Source organism: Cygnus atratus, chromosome 8 (assembly GCF_013377495.2).
Source record: "Cygnus atratus isolate AKBS03 ecotype Queensland, Australia chromosome 8, CAtr_DNAZoo_HiC_assembly, whole genome shotgun sequence".
NCBI classification, from domain to species: domain Eukaryota; kingdom Metazoa; phylum Chordata; class Aves; order Anseriformes; family Anatidae; genus Cygnus; species Cygnus atratus.
In genome coordinates, this window is record NC_066369.1 from 22,020,742 (window position 1) to 22,038,122 (window position 17,381).

The following is a 17,381-nucleotide window of genomic DNA, read 5'->3' on the forward strand; positions in this document are numbered from 1 at the left end:
ATCTGTGTTTTTGCTCCAGGGCCCCCTGCATGTACTCTTCAGCCCGCGTTTGATCCTAGAAGACAAATCAATTCACTCACAACTCCTTTTCAGTTGAACTTTAGTTAACAGCAGGAACCCCCACAAGCCCAAAGTCCTGGCTCTGTCAGCTCCCGTGAAGCCGTGACCTTCCCTCATAGGGCCAAAGCTCCTACGGACCGGGCACTGCAGGGAGCCCTGGGTGGCTTGTCCTGGCCCTGCTGCTGCCCCATTCCCCAGCCCAGGGGTGCTGTGGGCGTTGAGAAGCGCACACACAATGTGTGCCCTACCTGGAGCCTGCTCTAGACCCTCGTGAGCCCCTCACAGGTCTAACACCCGGTGAGAGGCGACATCCAGCACCCGCCCTGCTCCTGGCTAGGTGCTGCTGCTGCTGCCCCATCAGGATTGCTCGCGGCCCTCGTCCTCGTAGGCGATGGCAATCCCTCGCCGGCCCTGCACGGCCTTGGAGACGGGCGTCTTCCCCAGCTGCTGCTCCAGGCCCCGCCAGCTGCGGGACTCCAGGAAGGAGGCTGGGAGGGGAGAGAGGGGGAGCTGTTAGTGGGGAGCAGGGAGGCGGCACTGCCCCGCGCTAGGGCTCGGCCCCACCATGAAACCAAACCACGAACCGGCGGGGCTGATCTCCGCGAGGGCCCGAGTCTGGTCCCTGCAGGCCAGGGAGGTGCTGGGGGGCAGCTGGGCGGCCGGGGGGTCGCCGAGGCGGGCAGCACGCATCTCCCCTGTGATCAGCGAGACGTCGGGAACAGCTTCTGCTGCAGGCACGGCCGGGGGCAGCTCAACATGCGCGCAGGCACCTGATGGGAAATAGCAACGTTAGCCCGGTGCTTGTGTCTTCCCCTCCTCCCTGGTGAGCACAGAGGCAACAGCAGCCTCCAGGCAGGCTGTGACGCTCCCCGGGAGGGTGCTCGTAGCTGGTCTTCGGCTGTCACCTGGCAGCAGGTCTCGGAAGTCAGTGAGGTAGTTCCCCGTCCACTCCCGGGCCGGGTTGCAGGCGAGTTCCAGCTCATAGGGGGTCACCACAGGCCGGTAGAAGTCGCTGGAGTCCAGCAAGGAGTTCTGAGCACAGGCCACCAGGACGAAGATGTCCACCTCCGGGAAGTTGGCCAGCTTGGCAGGGTTGGGCTTCCCCACGGCCAGCGTGTAGCTGCGCTTGCCGGCCCGGCGCAGGAGCTGGCGGAGGTGCTGCAGCACGTCCAGGTAGCCCGCCACGCCGAGGGTGCCCACCAGGATGCCCACCACGCGGGCGTCCCGCGCCCGCTCCACCAGGTAGAGGCGCCGCATCAGGGCCCGGTTGACGTTGAGGGTCTCCCGGCGGCCGCGGCCGGTGGCGGGGTTGAAGGAGCTGAAGGGGCAGCGGTTCCAGGTCAGCATGAAGTTGGTGAGGGCCAGGCCCTCGGCTCCCACGTAGAACATGGCCCAGTCCTGCAGCCCTCCCGCTGCCTCCACGCGGAACTGGCGGCCGAACTGCCGCACCTCCCCGGGCAGCGCGGGGCCAGGGGGCTCCCCACACACCACCTGGGAGAAGACGACGTTGGGGTACTCGGGGCACAGCCGCTGCTCCAATTCACCTGAAGGGAGAACGAAATACGGGTGCAGAGCAGAAATCGGGGCTGACGGCACCTGGGAACCCTCTGCCTGGTGCTCTCCCCCCGGCAGCTCTGCAGAGCCCTGAGCGTTGCCAGCGTTACCACTCACCCATCGCGTAGGCATAGACCACATCGCTCAGCACCACCACGCGGCTCTGCCGCTCGGGATAGAGCTCCCGGAAGGCCTCTGCACAACGCCCGACATCCAGGGGCTGCTGCCCGAAGACGTGCAGCACCGGGAGCTTTCTGCAGGGGCTGAGGCAGGCTGGGCCGTAGTGCACCACCGCCTCGGCGCCCACGTGCTCCGCGGCCACTTCGTCCACGCAGCAGCTGTGGGGAGAGCCAGCGTTAACAGACTGGGGGGGGGACACCCAGCGTTATCAGCCGGGGGGGGGGTACACCCAGCATTATTGGGGGGGGGCACACCCAGCATTATCAGCTGGGGGAGGACACCCAGCATTATCAGCCGGGAGTGGGTACACCCAGCATTATTGGGGGGGGGACACTCAGCATTAACAGACTTGGCGGGGGGGGGGGGGGTACACCCAGCATTATCAGCCTGGGGGGGGGTACCCAGCATTATTGGGGGGGTGGGGGTGACACCAAGCATTACCAGCCTGGGGGGACCCAGCACCTACCGGGGGGCACACAGGCTGTGTGTCCTGGCCCTCCCGTCGCTACCGCTGCGGTCCCAAGCCCCCATCCCCCCCCAGGCAGGGCAGGAGCAGCCCCACAGCCCCCGCTGTGCCCCGTGGAGGCGGGGTAGGACCCCCAGCCCCCCCCCCCCGCCCCACACCGACCTGCCGTACGTGGTGTCCCCCAGCACGGACACCTCGGCCCCGCTCTCCGCCTCCAGCCGGGCCGCCACCGCCGCCGCGTCCGGCAGCAGCTCGTCGGGGAACTGCAGGGCGACCTGAGGGGACGGGGGCGCCGTGAGGGACCGGGGGGGGGGCGTGAGGTACCGGGGGGCGGCCTGCAGCCCCCCGCAGCCCCCCAGAACCCCCCCCGGACCTTCCTGAAGCCGCCCTCCCGCACGAAGGCCGCCGCCCGGCCCGTCTCGTAGCAGCCGTCGATGTCCCCCCGCGGGGCCGGGGCCGGGCCCAGCGCCCGCCGCAGCGCGGCCTCGCCGTCGGTGCTGAAGGCCGTCGCCATGGCGACCGGGGCGGGGGGGGGGGGGGGGGGGGGGGAGCGCACGCGGGACCCCCTCCTCTGCGCCCGTTTCCAGGGCGGGGCCAATAGGAGCCCGTCCCCGCCCTCCCCGGGAGGCAAACAGCCAATAGAACGAAGCGCTCGTCGCGGTGCATTCTGGTCTCTGTAGTTCTCTGGAGGCGGTCCGGCGGCGCAGCCAATAGGTTTGTGTGTGTGGGGGGGGGGGTGCGTCACGTGCCTTCCGGCGGGGCGCTGCGGTCGGGTCAGGTGACGCTGCTCGCGCCCCGCCGGTGCCGCTCGGTGCCGCCGCCGCCATGACGGGGCTCGCGCTGCTCTACTCGGGGCTGGGCCTGGCCTTCTGGGGCACGCTGCTCGGCGTCGGTGAGCGGCCGTGAGGGGGCTGTGGGGGGGCCGTGAGGGGGGCTCGGGGCCGTGGGGGGGCCGTGAGGGAGGCTCGGGGCCGTGAGGGGGCCCGGGGCTGTGGGGGGGCCGTGCGGGCGGCCTGGGGAGCTGGGAGCCGTGAGGGGGCTGTGGGGGGATGGGAACGGGGCACCCGGTGCTCGGGGCTGCCGGTGAGGTGAGCGCAGGGCGGCGGGGACCTGGCTCCCAGCTCGGCGTGAGGATGAGGGGACACCGGGGGAGAGGCTGCCCCGTCCCGGTGCCCCGCAGCTCTCCAGATCACGCAGGGGCTGGTAACCGGAGCTCGCAGGAAAGGATCGTTCACGTCTTTCGCCCCTTTTCCCTCGTAACGCGAACCCGAGGCTGTGCCCGCTGCTGAGGAGACAGAAGGTGCCCCCCGGAGCCGCCCCGAGCTGGATGCAGCTCCTCTCTGCCCGGCTCCCGGGGCAGGGGGTGGCTGAGGCTGGCTGGGTTCGGTTCCTTGCTCCGCCAGCAGCGAACCCATAACACAAACCGGTGCCAGCCTGGCGGGGCCTGGCCCTGGCAGTGCTGAAGCTGTCGGCCCTGAAGGTTGCAGGCGTGCGGGAGGGGTGCGGCCTCGCTCCGTGGCTGCAGCACTGTTCCTCATTTCTGTGTGTGTGCTCCTGGGGGCCGCTCCTGTTCCTCAGACGGGAGCAGTGACCAGCGTTGCTGCTTCCCGAAGTTACTGCTTCCCGTTTTGGGGTGGTGGCGGCACTTGTGTGCCCTCCTGGTGCCTGTTAACCCCCTATCTGGCACAGCACGGGCAGTGTGACACTTGTTATCTCTTCAGCAGAGCCAGGTCACAGTCTCTTTTCTAGTTGTGAGTCATGTAAAGAGCAAATCTCCTGGTCTGCAGCTGTGTTTCCCATCCACTGCTAGTGGGCTCAGAGCACGGCAAGGTTTGGGTGCAAACAACTCAGTGCTGCTGGCTTCCCTGCCACAATTCGGCACGGGAGATGGGCTTGTGTTAGAGCCTGTGCTTTGATATCTGCTGCCTGCGTTGGAGTGCAAATGGCTCTGAAAATGGCTAGTCCTGGAGGAAACTCTGAGCTCAGCAGATGCATCTCCAGCCTTGGAAAAATGAGGGCAGGGGGTCAACTGCAGCTGCTGTCATTTATGGGCTCCTCGGGAGCGGAACAGACCCTGGCTGGACGGTGACAGAGCAGCATGTGATGACGGGTCAGGGCACAGCCTCGTTCCTCGTCCCCGCTGTGACACAGAGAGGAGCTCACCGCCCGGTGCTGGGGCTCTCCTGCGGGGCTGAGCCGTTGGGGGATGCAGATGGAGAAGGTGCTGGGGTGTGAGGGGCACCCTGCCCCTTGGCACCGTGCACCCAGTCCTGCCAGAAACCCTCCTGCGTGCTGTGCTCCTCGCCTCTACCTGGGCCATGTCCTGCTCTGCCCAGCAGCTGCAGGGCCCCAGCAGGTGGGGAGGCAGCGGCAGCACAGCTGATGCCTGTCTGAAGGTTCTCCTGTCGCTCTTGCTTTCCAGGGATCTGCTACACAATATTTGACCTGGGCTTCCGCTTCGATGTGGCCTGGTGAGTTCCCCAAAAATACCGGCATCCCCCCCGCCGAGCGCGGGGCTGCGTGAGGAGGGCGGCTGGTGGCAGTGCCTGGTGGCAGCAGCGCTTGCTCTCAAGTGACAGGCAGCGGTCACCGTGTCCCGGGGGAGCGAGAGCTGCAGCGGGCAGGGCGTCCCCTCCACGAGAGGCGTAGACTTCGCCCTGCTGCAGCTGCCCTTGCTCCTGCCCAGGGTGCTGCGGCTCAGTGACTGCAGCCTGGGTGCTCTTGTGTCCCTCAGTCTGGCAGTGCCCAGCCCGTCCTGGGCTGTGTGGTGGGCGGGACGGGCTGCCCAGCGCCTGTTCTGGGGCCGTGCACCACGGCTGGGGGGCTGTGCCTACGTGCTGACACGGGGTGTTTCTTCCTGCCCAGGTTCCTGACGGAGACCTCTCCCTACATGTGGTCCAACCTGGGCATTGGCCTGGCCATCTCCCTGTCCGTGGTGGGCGCTGCCTGGTGAGTGGGGCTGGCTCTTCAGCGGGCTCCCGCTGTCCCATCCGGGTAGCTGCGCGTATGCTGTGGATTCCTGCAGCGGGGCGGGGAAGCACAGCGTGTGTGTGCGGAGCCATGGGGCTGGGCTTCCGGGGCGTCTGGGCAGACTACCTGGCGGGCTGCGAGGGTGTGAAGAGGCAGGGACGTCCCGTGATCTCTGGGGGCCGTGCGGTGGTTGTTCTTGTGCCCCAGCTCTTGTGCTGGTGTAGCTGGCAGTGCCTGGGACATCCGGGGCCCCGGGGCTGAGTCCGCAGTGTGCCCCAGCTGCATGCCCGATTCTTTGCTCAGCTGGAAGATCCTGGTTTTCCTCCTGAGCCCTTCAGCGAGTGCCAGGCCCTCCTCCAACCACCCTTGTCTGCCGCAGGGGGATTTACATCACGGGTTCCAGCATCATCGGTGGCGGAGTCAAAGCCCCTCGGATCAAAACCAAGAACCTGGTCAGGTACGTGTGGGGCTGGGGTTCGTGCCTCACCTGGGCAGGGCAGTCCCCGCACCCTGTCTCTCACCGGGTGCTGCCGGCAGGCCCTTCCTTGCTGAGCTGCTGCTGCTGTTTGCTTTCAAAACAAAGAGCCCTAAAGGAGGCAGAGTACTGCTTTGGAGGGTCACAAGTGGTGTGATATCACGCGCTGAATGAGCCCAGTGTGTTCAAAACAAACACCCGGGGATCACGCATCCTGCCCTAGGCAGGGGCTCCCCAGGCCATGCACAGCCCTTCCCAGAAGGGGCTGGCGGAGGGGAGGGCTCCCGGGACCCGCTTCCCACAGGGCTCTCACAGGTTTCTGGGGTGGCACAGCACGACCAGCACGCAGCCTGCGTGCTTAGCAGCTCTCCCTTGGGTGAGAGGTGGTCTGGGCTGCCCTTCCGCCCCTGGCAGCAGTGGGGCAGGCTCAGAGAAGGCTGTGGAGGGGTCTGGCTGGGCATGAAGTGAAACGTGCTGCTTGGGGTGGGGTTTCAGAGCCTGGGACGCTGTGGTCAGACTTTGCCTTTCTCCCGCAGCATCATTTTCTGCGAGGCTGTGGCCATCTACGGGATTATCATGGCGATCGTCATCAGCAACATGGCCGAGGTACGGGAGGGCTTGGGCTGGCCCCAGGGCCACGGTGGGGACGGGCAGGGGGACGGGGGCCCGCGATGTGAGCAGTGGCCCTCCGGGGACTTGGGGTGCTGCCGTGGCTCTGGGAGCCCCTGGGCTGGCGGTCTGTGGGGTGGTCGCTGTGCAGCCTGAAGGGCGAGACGGGGCGGCACGCGGGTAACCCAGGCCCCGTCCTTTCTCTCAGCCTTTCTCTGCAGTCACCCCAGAGACGATTGGAGCCAGGAACTACCATGCAGGTAAGGACTGCCCCTGGTGATGCTGCTGTGAGCTTCGGCTCCCTCCCACCACAGCCTCCTGCTGCTCCCTCTGCCCTCGCTGTGGGACTGCAGGGCCCAGCTCACCTGCCCCACCGCCTTCAGTCCAACAGGCTCCATCCAAACCGAGCCTGTCAGCCCTGTGTGAACGATGCCAGGGTTCTTCCTGCTGCCCTGGACAGCAGGCGCGCCTCTTCTGCCCCAAAGTGGCTGCTTGGTTACCTTCTCTAGCCACTTCCCAGCTTTGGTTCTCCCTCTGTCTCTGGGCAGAGCTGCTGCTGCTTCTGCACGCCCCGGCTGCAGGAGGAAGGAGGTTATCCCCTGCTCTTGCAGTGTCCGTCTCTCGCAGGTTTCTCCATGTTCGGGGCTGGCCTGACCGTGGGGTTGTCCAATCTCTTCTGCGGAGTGTGCGTGGGCATCGTGGGCAGCGGGGCTGCCCTGGCTGATGCCCAGAACGCCAGCCTCTTCGTCAAGATCCTGATCGTGGAGATCTTTGGCAGTGCCATAGGGCTGTTCGGGGTCATCGTCGCTATCCTGCAGGTACCTGCCTCCTGGGGCCTCGGCGCTTACGAGAGCACAAGGTGCCTGTCACCCTGGGTGACAGACAAACACACCTGGGCTCCAGCACGGTCCTCTGCATTGTGAAGCCGAGGCTGCTCAAGAAGTTTGGGGTGACAGCTGTCCCCACGGGGCGCCGTGCCTCTGGGTGGCAGTGAAGCTCTTCAGATGGCCCGAAGAGCAACTGTCACCGAGGGTGTCACCGTGGGTGCGCCCTGTGCAGTGCTCATGGCTTACTGGTGTGGGGCCAGTTAGCTGCCTGCAGCCTTGGGGCAGTCCTGGGGTGCTTGGGTGGCATTAAGGTGCTAGGCTGGGGTTTGTAGGGCACGCTCTAACATCTCTCCTTTCCTTCCAGACTTCTAAAGTAAAAATGGGCAACTGAGCCCTGTCCCACCCAGCCTGTTCCAGCCCGCCCCAAGAGGTGCTGTATATACTTATTTAATGTTTCTATCCTTGATTGGGGCGGGAGCTGGCCCGCAGCAGGAGCGGGAGCCCGGCTGTGGAGCCCCATCCCGCCGATCGGCCCCTCGGAAGAAACAAGTATCTGTGTGAATTCTGCCCCAGCGGCCTGGCCCGGCGGGGCCGTGCTGCTGCGTGTCCCCGGTGTGCGTAGAATCGATCACCAGTGCAATTCTGTGTCCGTGAAATAAATATGGTTCTCGTCCGAGGGCGCAGCTCCTCCTGCGCTTTGCGCGTGCCTGGGGAGGCTCACGGGAGAGCTGAGCCCGTGCTCGGAGGCTCCCTGCCGCGTGTGCTGCTGGCAAAGTCCCTGCCCTGCTCCAGGAGCCCGGTGGCACCACCCCACACGGGGAAAAGGCCGCGCGTCCCCACGTTAACCGTGCCACCCGCTCAGCCTGCAAGGGGCCTCCCTTGCTGGGCTGTGGGAACGCAGAGCTCTGCCCCGCTGCGAGTAGGAGGCTGCTGGAGCAGGCAGCTCCGCGCTGGCTCTGCCAGGCTGCTACCAGCACCGGTGCTGCCCCACGCTGGAGGCACAGGCACAAGCTGGGCTGGGCCTTTCGGCTCCCGTCCAGGTAGTTCAGCACGGGGAGGGAGCGTAACGCTGCTGCCTGCGGTGTCCGTACCCCCATCGTGCAGCTGGGGGGGCACCAGGAGGGCAGAGAAACGAAGCTTGGGCCACCTGAAGGCCATATCCCCGCCAGCTACCTTGTGTTCGCTGCGCGCTGGGGCTCTCCGCTCTGCCTGTGCCCCACGGGCCGCAGTCCCAGGGGGCCTGGCAGAGGTCCCGGGGTGGGGACGCGGCGTGCCGGCTCTGCTCCCCTCTGCCTGCCTGCGGTGGATGCGGCGTGGGGAAGCCGGCTGTGGACAGCTGGGCCTGCAGCTCTCGTGCTGCCTGGGGGAAGGGAAGAACAAGGTCTTCCTGCCTCCGCTCTGCAGAGCCGATGCTTCTGCGGTCTGCTGCATCCGGCACGAGGGCCTCGTCCCGCTGTGCCCTGAGCACACCTTTGTAGGGGGAGCGTCTGCCCCCAGCACCCAGCGCTCCGCGGCGGCGCACGCGTACTCGGGGAGCTGCCCGTCTCTTCTCACCTGGGTGCAACGGGCAGGGGCAGGGCTGCTGGAGCTGGGAAGCATTCGTACCTACTGCTTTTTTTTGCCCTTGGAGTAGGGCAGCTGCCTCTGCTCCGCCTCTCTGAGGTCTGCTGGTGTCCTGGCTCTGCTCCACGCTGTCCTGTGTGCTCTGGGACCTTGGGCTCACCTGGGATCTCTGTGCTGTGGGCAGATGGTGGGACTGGTCCTGCTGTGGCCTGGCTCTGCATCTAGTGCAAGCCGTGCCCAGCCCTCCAGCCCGCTTGTACTGCGCTATGGAGGGGTGGCCCTGGGGCCGAGCTACCCCCTGGACAGCAATGCCACCCCCCGGGGGCAGGAAGACTGTTGGGGCAAACCTAGCAGAGCCCCGCAGCCCCCTGTGCCCCTCTCCAGACGCCGCAGCAGCTCACCGCAGGGGTGGTTGTGCTGCGGGGCTGCCCTGTGCTCGTGTGGGGCAGGATGCAGCCTGAGGGAGCCAGCAGGAGGTGCGAAGCGAGAGGCTCTTACTGCACGCACGCCCTGCTCCCACCGGCCGCGGCGGTGGCCCCGTGGGGCTGGGGGCTGCGCACCAAGCTGGTGGGCCCTGGCGGAGCCGCCTCCAGGAAGGAGGTGCCGGGGGAAGCAGCCTGCGCTGGCGGCGGAGGAGCTGTTCTGCGAGTTAAGCACCTTCCTTGTTGAAAGACTTGTCCGCTTGGTCGGCCAGCGATGGGCACTGCCCTGCCTCGGCTTGGCTTGCTGGGCATCCGCCGGCTGTTAGGAGCCTCCCGCTGCGAGATGCTTTCCTGCCCTCCCGATCACGCCCGCGTGCATCGCGGCCGTGACGGGGGCCGTTGCTGCAGGCTCACCCGCGTATTTACTTCGAGGCCCTCCAGGGCTGGCGTGGCTGGCGGTGGCCCACGGCCCCCGTCCTGCAGCCGGCGGGGCGAGGCGAGCGCGCCCTGCGCTCCGCTCTCCCGGGTGTGCGGCGGCGCTCCGTGCGTGCTGAATCCCCCCTGCTCGGGCGTGGAGGAAAAGCTCCGAAAGGGGCCCGACGCCTTGCACCTCGCCTCGTTTATAGGAGCAGCAGCGGGAGCCGGGGCACGCTTTTTTAAGGGGAAAACGCCCCCCGCCCTGGAACCACGCCGAGAGCCGCGGGCGGGAGCGGGACGGCTGCGCCCGGGGCTCGTGGGGTGGGTGCCGCGGGGCAGGAGCGGGGCCAAAAGGGTTCCTCAGGGGCCGGAGAGGAGGGCAAGCCCCGGGGGCGGGTGGGCAGCCGGGCGGAGCGGCCCGGAGGGGCTGGCACGAAGGGGAAGGCTGCGGGTGGGCCACGGCGGGGGGGGGGGGGGACCCAAACCGCGGCGCTCCCGGCCCGGCGGCGGCCCAGGCCCGTCCCCGCCGGGGCGGAGCGGGGCGGAGCGGGGCGGCCCCTCCCGGTGCGGCGGCGGCGGCGGGCGGAGCCGGCGTGCGGGCGCGGCCCGTGTCCCTGCGGCTCTCGGCGGTGCGGAGCGGCGGGGCCCGGCCGGCGGGGCTCCCCCCCCCAGCCCCGGCATGGGCGCCCGCGGGCCGGCGGCCGGGGGAGGCGGAGGCGGCGGTGGGGGCCGCTGACCGCGCCGGGCCGGCGGGGCTGAAGCGAGGCCCCGGCCGCCGTGGGTGAGCGAGCGGGGCGGCGCGGCCTGGCCGGGTGGGTGGCGGCGGAGCCGTTCCCCGCGGCGCCCAGCCCCGGGAGGTGCAGGCCCACGCCGCGGGAGGGCCCCGGCCGCGGGCCCCGAGGCACGGGAGGAGGCCCCGGGGGGGGCTGGGAACGGGGGGGCCGGTGCGGGGCCGGGGGTGCGCGGCCGTGTTGGGCGCGGAGGGGTCCGATCCCCGGGCCCGGCCGCCCAGGGGAGGTGGGCGCAGCGGCGGTGCCCGTCCTGCTCAGCTCTGAAAGCTTCCCCGAGCCCCCTCCGGGAGGAAGCGCACCGCCGTGGGCTCGGTCCCGGCTGCCCGGGGAGTTCCTGGAGGATCTGGGGGGGGCCGGTTCTGCTCAACGCGCTCGCTCTCCGAGCTGGCCCCGCGGCCGGGGCTGGGCTGGGCGGCACCAGGGCCGTCAGGTCCTGCTGCGCCTCCCTCTCCTGCAGGTCCCTGGGGGGCTGGGAGGAGAGGGACGGAGCCCCCCCCCTGCCCCCTGTGCCCGTGCCTGCGAAGCAGGCACAGCTGGCCCCATCGCTGCAGGCGCGTGTGACGCTGGGGTGGGTGCTCGAGGAGAGGCGTGAGGGCAGGTCACGCCGGTAGCGCTTGGCCTCTCGTCACGGAGGGGGTTACATCATGTTTAATGGCCCCGACAGACCTTCCTGCCAGGGATTCGCTCGCGTTCTTAGTCTGCTTGTGCTCTTGGCCTCCGCAGCATCCCGTGGCTGCGGTTAAACTGAGTGCTCTGCTTTTGTTCGCGTCGAGCCAGCCGCCAGCCCTCGTGGCGTGGGGAGCGCCGCGCTCCCCCAGCAGCGCGAGCTGCCTGGTGGAGGAGAGGCCCGGCTCCCGAAAACCTGCCCTTCTCCCTCCCAGCGCTGCCTCTTCCTCCCCATCTGCCTGTCGAGATGCTGCTGCTGCTGCTGCTGCTGCTCCATGTGCTGCCAGGCGCCTCCATAGACCAGCCTCCCGCAGGCTCTGTGCTTCGGGGAGGTTTCCAGCAAGCAGCCCGCCCCCAGGGCTGGGGAGCCGGCTGCGCCCGGGGCTCTGCTCCTCGCAGGACGGTTTGGGAGGCACCGCCGCGCTCGGCTTCCCTCGCGCCCTGAGCACGGAGGGCAGCTTCCTAGGAAGCGACTGGCTGTAAGGTCGGGGTCCTGGCGTGTCCCGCAGGGGGGGACCCGCTTCGCACCTCGGCTCCGCTCCTCCTTCCCACCCCGTGTCCCCCGTGCCTGCCGCTCCCCGGGAGGCCCCCCAGCCAGCCGGGGCTGGCAGCTGCTGCAGGGCTGGCCCTGAGGCCCCGGGCTGGGTGCCAGCACCCTCGGGTCCTAACTGCGCTCCTGCTGGGGGGCCCTGCCGCGGCTCCCCGCCTGCTGCAACCCTCCCGGGGTCCCTGCCGTGGCACCAGCCTGGTCCAGGGTCTCCAGGGCCTTGCTGCCCACTCTGCGTGCCCCTGTCCTAGCAGCTTGCGTGGGAGCTGGGGGGGCACGGAGGGATTGGGGTGTCCCCTCCAAGGCGTGCCACCGTGCTGCAGGGCTGGAAAGGGCAGGAGTTTTCGGGGCTTTGCCAGGGAGCTCCGGTGCCTCTCGCGGCCACCTTCCCAGCAGAGCCCTGGCCTGGCTCCAGGTGTCATGTGTGAGATAAGGGCACCCTGGCAGCTCCCTTGGGCACGGTGTCCTGGGGGGCCCCGGCAGCAGGAGCAGGAGGAGAGAGGAGCCACGCTGCTGTAAGTTGGACTCCCCTGGAGGCAGCAGGAACCCCTCGGGGCTGCCTGCCCGGGACGTGCTCCCTCCTGGCTCGGTGTCTGCCTGCAGCTGCTGGCTCCGCTCAGCGCCCTGACAGCACGGCACTTGCTGCCGGCCCTATTTCGGAACCAGTGCTGGGCCAGTTGGGGATGGGGAGCAGGGGAATGCGGTGCCTTGGGCAGGAGTGGCTGCTGGGGGCACCTGCAGTGCCTTTGGGACTCTGCAGACTGACGGCGTTTTGGTGTGTGACCTTCTGCAGGGTCCCAGCCTCGGTGGGGCTCTCTGCAGCTCCTTTTGGGGTATCCCCATTGGGAATGGGGCAGGGGAGCTGTAGCCAGGGGACACCTCCCTGTGCTCTGCTGCCCTGGTGGGAAAGTGTTGGGTGCTGTGGGTACAGGAAGGCAAGGAGGGACAGCGTGGAGAGGGGACGTGGGGCAGGAGCAGCCAAGGGCAGAGGGGTGTCCGGTTTGGGCAGGAAACGGACGGAGCTGGGGTCTGTTTCTGCTCTGCTGGGTGGCACTGACCCCGCTGCCCTCCGGATTTGTGCTTGTCCCTAGTCCCTCTCGTGCGTTCGTGGCTGTGCCGTCAGAGCAGGGGCTCCAAGTCCCTGTCGGGCCCTGCTGTCACCGGGGCTGGGGTTGGGCGGTGCTGGCGGAGCGGGGCTGTGTCCGGCCACATCCTGAGCACGGGGTGTCTCGGCAGGATCGGGACTGTGGCTGGAGCCGCCCCCCTGCCCCGCTGAGCGCACATGTCCGCCTGCCCGTGCCCGGAAGATGACCAGGCTGCTCTTGGGGGTGACCCTGGAAAGGATTTGCAAGGCCGTGCTGCTGCTCTGCCTGCTCCACTTTGTCATCATCATGATCCTCTACTTCGACGTCTACGCGCAGCACCTGGACTTCTTCAGCCGCTTCAACGCCAGGAACGCCTCGCGCGCGCACCCCTTCTCCAACTCCTCCCGGCCCAACAGCACCGCCCCCAGCTACGGGCCAGCCGGTGCTGAGCCCCCGTCCCCCAGCGCCAAGCCCAGCACCAACCGCTCCGTCACCGAGAAGCCCTTGCAGCCCTGCCAGGAGACGCCCCCCGGCTTAGGTGAGGTGTGCGGGGTGAGAGCGGGGCAGCTGGGTGCTGGCGGGGGGTGTCCCCTTCCCTGGGCGCTCAGCGTGGCTTCCCGGTGGTCCCAGGCTGGAGAAACCCAAGGCTTGGTACCAGGCAGCTGGTCGCTGCTGATACGGGGGAGAGGTTTTGGGAGTCCCTTGTCCTCGGCAGTGCCGCTCCCCCTTGCGGGTCCCCCTCCCTGCTCCGCTGGCCCTGCTGGGAGCAGCGGGTGACCGTGACCTGTCCTGTGTCCCGTGCTGCTGGCATCGCCCTGCCCTCGCTCGTGCAGTCGGACGCCTGCTCATCGAGTTCAGCTCCCCCATGAGCATGGAGCGGGTGCAGCGGGAGAACCCCGACGTGCGCCAGGGCGGCAAGTACACCCCCCCGGACTGCTTGCCCCGGCAGAAGGTGGCCATCCTCATCCCCTTCCGGCACCGCGAGCACCACCTCAAGTACTGGCTGCACTACCTGCACCCCATCCTGCGCCGGCAGAAGGTGGCTTACGGCATCTACATCATCAACCAGGTCTGTAGGGCGGGGGCGAGGTGGGCGGCGGGGCCGTGGGGGGCGTGCAGGCGTCACTGAGCTCTGAGGCCACGTGCCCTGCTCTGCAGTACGGCGAGGACACCTTCAACCGGGCCAAGCTGCTCAACGTGGGCTTCCTGGAGGCGCTCAAGGACGACGAGGAGTACGACTGCTTCATCTTCAGCGACGTGGACCTCATCCCCATGGATGACCGCAACCTGTACCGCTGCTACGAGCAGCCGCGGCACTTTGCCGTTGGCATGGACAAGTTTGGGTTCAGGTGGGTGCCTGAGGGACTGTGGTGTTTTGGGGGCAGGGGCTGGGGGGCCTCGTGGGGATAAAGCCGGGGATTCCTGTGTGGTTATTGCTTGGAGCAGGTACGGGGTCATTGGCTCAAATTGTGGACATGGGATGGCAGAGGGCACGGAGCCCTGCGCGAGAGGGTGTCACTGGAGGGGCTGGTGCTTGTCCCTGTGTCTGGGGGACCCTGTGGGGCTGGCCCTGTTCCCTGATCTCTCTACTCTCACCCTGCAGGCTGCCCTACGCTGGCTACTTCGGTGGTGTCTCTGGCCTGAGCAAATCCCAGTTCCTGAAGATCAATGGTTTTCCCAACGAGTACTGGGGCTGGGGAGGAGAGGACGACGACATCTTTAACCGGTAGGTGCCAACCCCTTACCCAGCCTCGGCTCAGGGCTTACCGGTGTGTGCTGGGACATACGTGACGTGCAAGGAGGGTCCCCGCCACACCACAGGGAGGAGTTTAATTACCCTCCAGGCTGGCAGGGCTGGGAGTTGTCACGCTGGTGCCACAGCTCGGACTGTTGGCCAGCCCTTGGGGGTCAGCCTACCTGGCGCGGGGGGGCCCGGCCTCCTCTCCCTCCTCCTGCTCTTTGAGGGCAGCAAGCTGCAGTTTCAAGCCAGCTGAGACACGTGAGCGGGGAAGCCTGCCTGCGGGCTCTGTTCCAGGCTGGGATCAGGATGCAAAACTTGGAAGTGGCTCCGTAGAGGCTGCTCAGCACCACAACGGGCATTTCTGCCGGCAGCCGGCAGGCCGCAGCAGATCCGCGTGCAGGACCGCGGCTCCCTCTGTTGAGTGCAGGAGCCGGAGAGCTTCAGCGTTGTTTCAGCGTGTCCCACGACGCTGCCCGGCCGTGCTGGAAGTGGAGCGGCGTGTGGCGATGGTGCACAGCAGCCTCTGAGGGCGGCCTGAGCTGAGAACCCCTCGCAGGTGCTGTGCGCACAGGCAGCGGGCACGGTTCCCCTCCGGAAGTAACCGGCCCAGACAAGCGGTCCCAGGGGAGACGAGGTGCAGCGTGTTGAGCTCTCGGCAAGGTTTAGGCAGCCCTAAAAGCGTGCAGGGGGCCCTCAGGGGGCCGTGCCACCGCTCGGCTGCCCTAGCCGCTGAATTTCAGCTTGCTTCCTCTTCAGGTCCGAGCGCAGTTGTGTTGCTGGGAGGAGGGGAGGCTTCTCTCCGTGAGCTGGGATCTCTCCAGCTTTCCTGCTCCCACTTGGCCTCTCAACTTTAAATGAACTATTCTAGGAGAAGAAAATCTCTCCCCACCTGCTGGCTGTGCAGACAGAAAAAGCAATTGAGGCCAGAGTCATGCTGCATGAAGGGAAGGGCAGGGCCGCCGGCATTTGGAGAATGTAAACAGCAGTGGCTTTGGAGCGGTGGGGGAATAGCGGTGTTTGCTTAGCGCTGGCTGAGCACAGCGAGTGCCCGCAGCACTGGGGGTCACCTGGAGCTGGCGGTGCTTGCTTCGGGCATGCACTGCTGTGGAGCAAGCAGCATCCTTGGTTGTGGGCACTGTTCCCAGCTGTGGCCTGGCTCTGCTCCCCTCTGGCCAGCGGAGAGCAGGCTTAGCGCAGCCTTGTTTCTTGCTTAGCTAGGGACAGGTTTATTTTTGGTGAGGGCTGGCCCCGGGGATCTCCAGCCTGGGAGGATGTCCTCCCCTGGGGTCTGGGCGTGCGCTGATCCCCTTCTGCTCCTGTCCCTCAGGATCTCCCTGAACGGCATGAAGGTGTCGAGGCCCGACATCCGCATCGGGAGGTACCGCATGATCAAGCACGAACGTGACAAACACAACGAGCCCAACCCGCAGAGGTGAGCTGTAGGGGCCTGTGGCCGTCACCTCGCCCTGCCCACCCCGCCAAGGTATCGCCGCCCCCCCACAGCAGGCGTTCCCCTTCTCCCCTGCCTCATCCCGCTCCTCTTCCCACCAGGTTCACCAAGATCCAGAACACTAAGATGACCATGAAGCGGGACGGGATCAGCTCGCTGCAGTACCGGCTGGTGGAGGTGTCGCGCGCGCCCATGTACACCAACATCACGGTGGAGATCGGCAAGCCGCCCCCACGCCTGGCCCGGGGCTAGCGCTTGCCCAGCAGGCAGAGCTGTGCGGGGCTGGCGCTCACACCCTTGGGTGGCCAGCGGCTCTGCGCCGGGGCTGGCTGGACGCTGTGGATGTTGCCCCAGCCCCAGGGCAAGGACTGGACGGGGATATTTTCTGCCTACTCTGCTGCCTTTCGGAGACGGCTGTGCCCCAGCCCACCCGTTGGTCCTGAGAATTTCCGCAACCTTTTGTCCCCCGTCCCCACCAGTGTGTTTCCAAGCCCCCTGCCCCATACTCGGTGTGTTGGCTGAAGCGCCCGTCTGCCCCGCGCGCAGCTCCCGGCACAGAAGGAGGGGATGGCCCCAGCCCCGGCGAGGAGCCCCGTACCCACGCCGGCTCCTGCCTGCACCCCAGGAAGGGAGGAGATGAGCCCCCGGGGCAGCCCAGCACCCAGTCCCCACCGGTGCTGCAAGAAGCGGGGTGCAGGCTTCCCCCTTCACCAGTGCTGGAGCTGCCCCAGCTGGAGGGGGGAGCAGCCCCGGCCTCCCCAGCGGGCAGGATCGGGGCACCGGTGCCGCCCACACAGCTCGGCGTGCAGACGTGGCTCGCTGTCTTCCTCCGCTTTAGTCTGGTGCTCAGAGCCGGGTCTCAGCTCTGCCAAACAGCGACCTCTGGTTATTAGCAGAAGCCCCTCGCCGTGCCTCAGTGTCCCTGGGGCTGGTGGCCGTGTCCCCTGCCCTCCCTGAAGGCAGATGCTGTGCAGCCCCCCGTTAAGCCCTTCCAGCTCCAGGGGACGGGTTGACACGAAGCCCCACGGCGCCTCTTGGCCGGGGGGGCTGCCCCATGGCTCCCTCCATCCACGTGCCGTTTGTAGGTGACGGGGACTGGCTCTGCCCTTGCTGCTCTCCAGTTTTACCCCTCCAGCACCGGGGCAGGGAGGAGAGGACGGAGCCATGTGGGGCAGGTGCCCTGTCCCTCCCCACGTCCCTCCGTGGGGCCGGGGGCACTGCCACCTCCCCGCAGCCGGCCGGGAGCAGCGGGGCAGCAGGGGCACCGGTGACTTTTGTACATTTGAATGTCTGACCCTTTTTTTGAGCGTACATTGAATGCAGCATTCGGTCGTAGAGACCTGGGTTTTTGTATTTAATAAAAGTTTCAAAAGTTCACAGGGTTCCTGGGGAGGGGGGGCGGTCACCGTGGAGATGGGGCAGTTTAAGGCACCCCTGGAGCTGCTGCAGCCAGTAGGGTTGGGAGACTGGGGGGGCACAATTTGGGGTGAACAGGGCTGAATGTGGGGTGGAAGGGCCCAACTCGTGGGGTGAGGACAGTGTGGGGGTGTCTGGGGAC

The 17,381-nt window shown here is 67.5% G+C and overlaps 3 protein-coding genes across 3 annotated transcripts; 2 read left to right on the forward strand and 1 right to left on the reverse strand.

Annotated features, from left to right (window-relative positions):
- Positions 1 to 86: 86 nt before the first annotated feature.
- On the reverse strand, positions 87 to 2,867 carry DPH2 (diphthamide biosynthesis 2). Its single transcript, XM_035537635.2, has 6 exons — positions 2,634 to 2,867; positions 2,423 to 2,535; positions 1,732 to 1,952; positions 966 to 1,604; positions 645 to 830; positions 87 to 548 (listed from the first exon to the last, which is right to left on the reverse strand). Exons 1-6 carry the CDS (start codon positions 2,772 to 2,774, stop codon positions 418 to 420), a joined length of 1,431 nt encoding a protein of 476 aa, XP_035393528.1. The 5' UTR covers positions 2,775 to 2,867; the 3' UTR covers positions 87 to 417.
- Positions 2,868 to 2,999: 132 nt separating this feature from the next.
- ATP6V0B (ATPase H+ transporting V0 subunit b) lies at positions 3,000 to 7,814 on the forward strand. The gene is made up of 8 exons (XM_035537600.2): positions 3,000 to 3,152; positions 4,683 to 4,731; positions 5,126 to 5,209; positions 5,610 to 5,687; positions 6,242 to 6,311; positions 6,523 to 6,574; positions 6,942 to 7,132; positions 7,506 to 7,814. Exons 1-8 carry the CDS (start codon positions 3,086 to 3,088, stop codon positions 7,530 to 7,532), a joined length of 618 nt encoding a protein of 205 aa, XP_035393493.1. The 5' UTR covers positions 3,000 to 3,085; the 3' UTR covers positions 7,533 to 7,814.
- A 2,414-nt stretch (positions 7,815 to 10,228) lies between these two features.
- On the forward strand, positions 10,229 to 17,198 carry B4GALT2 (beta-1,4-galactosyltransferase 2). The gene is made up of 7 exons (XM_035538048.2): positions 10,229 to 10,324; positions 12,784 to 13,170; positions 13,466 to 13,701; positions 13,791 to 13,981; positions 14,236 to 14,358; positions 15,701 to 15,805; positions 15,925 to 17,198. Exons 2-7 carry the CDS (start codon positions 12,855 to 12,857, stop codon positions 16,073 to 16,075), a joined length of 1,122 nt encoding a protein of 373 aa, XP_035393941.1. The 5' UTR covers positions 10,229 to 10,324; positions 12,784 to 12,854; the 3' UTR covers positions 16,076 to 17,198.
- The last annotated feature ends 183 nt before the right edge of the window (positions 17,199 to 17,381 follow it).

What these genes read in the sequence shown, in the direction of transcription:
- DPH2 (XM_035537635.2), bottom strand. Translation starts at nt 2,774, where the DNA reads ATGGCGACGGCCTTCAGCACCGACGGCGAGGCCGCGCTGCGGCGGGCG. An exon ending in CTTCCGAGACCTGCTGCCAG is followed by an intron (nt 831 to 965) that starts GTGACAGCCGAA and finishes ATTTCCCATCAG; the next exon opens with GTGCCTGCGCGCATGTTGAG. An exon ending in CGCGGAGATCAGCCCCGCCG is followed by an intron (nt 549 to 644) that starts GTTCGTGGTTTG and finishes CTCCCCTCCCAG; the next exon opens with CCTCCTTCCTGGAGTCCCGC.
- ATP6V0B (XM_035537600.2), top strand. Translation starts at nt 3,086, where the DNA reads ATGACGGGGCTCGCGCTGCTCTACTCGGGGCTGGGCCTGGCCTTCTGG. An exon ending in TCATCAGCAACATGGCCGAG is followed by an intron (nt 6,312 to 6,522) that starts GTACGGGAGGGC and finishes CCTTTCTCTCAG; the next exon opens with CCTTTCTCTGCAGTCACCCC. An exon ending in TCATCGTCGCTATCCTGCAG is followed by an intron (nt 7,133 to 7,505) that starts GTACCTGCCTCC and finishes CTTTCCTTCCAG; the next exon opens with ACTTCTAAAGTAAAAATGGG.
- B4GALT2 (XM_035538048.2), top strand. Translation starts at nt 12,855, where the DNA reads ATGACCAGGCTGCTCTTGGGGGTGACCCTGGAAAGGATTTGCAAGGCC. An exon ending in GCATCTACATCATCAACCAG is followed by an intron (nt 13,702 to 13,790) that starts GTCTGTAGGGCG and finishes CCTGCTCTGCAG; the next exon opens with TACGGCGAGGACACCTTCAA. An exon ending in AACGAGCCCAACCCGCAGAG is followed by an intron (nt 15,806 to 15,924) that starts GTGAGCTGTAGG and finishes TCTTCCCACCAG; the next exon opens with GTTCACCAAGATCCAGAACA.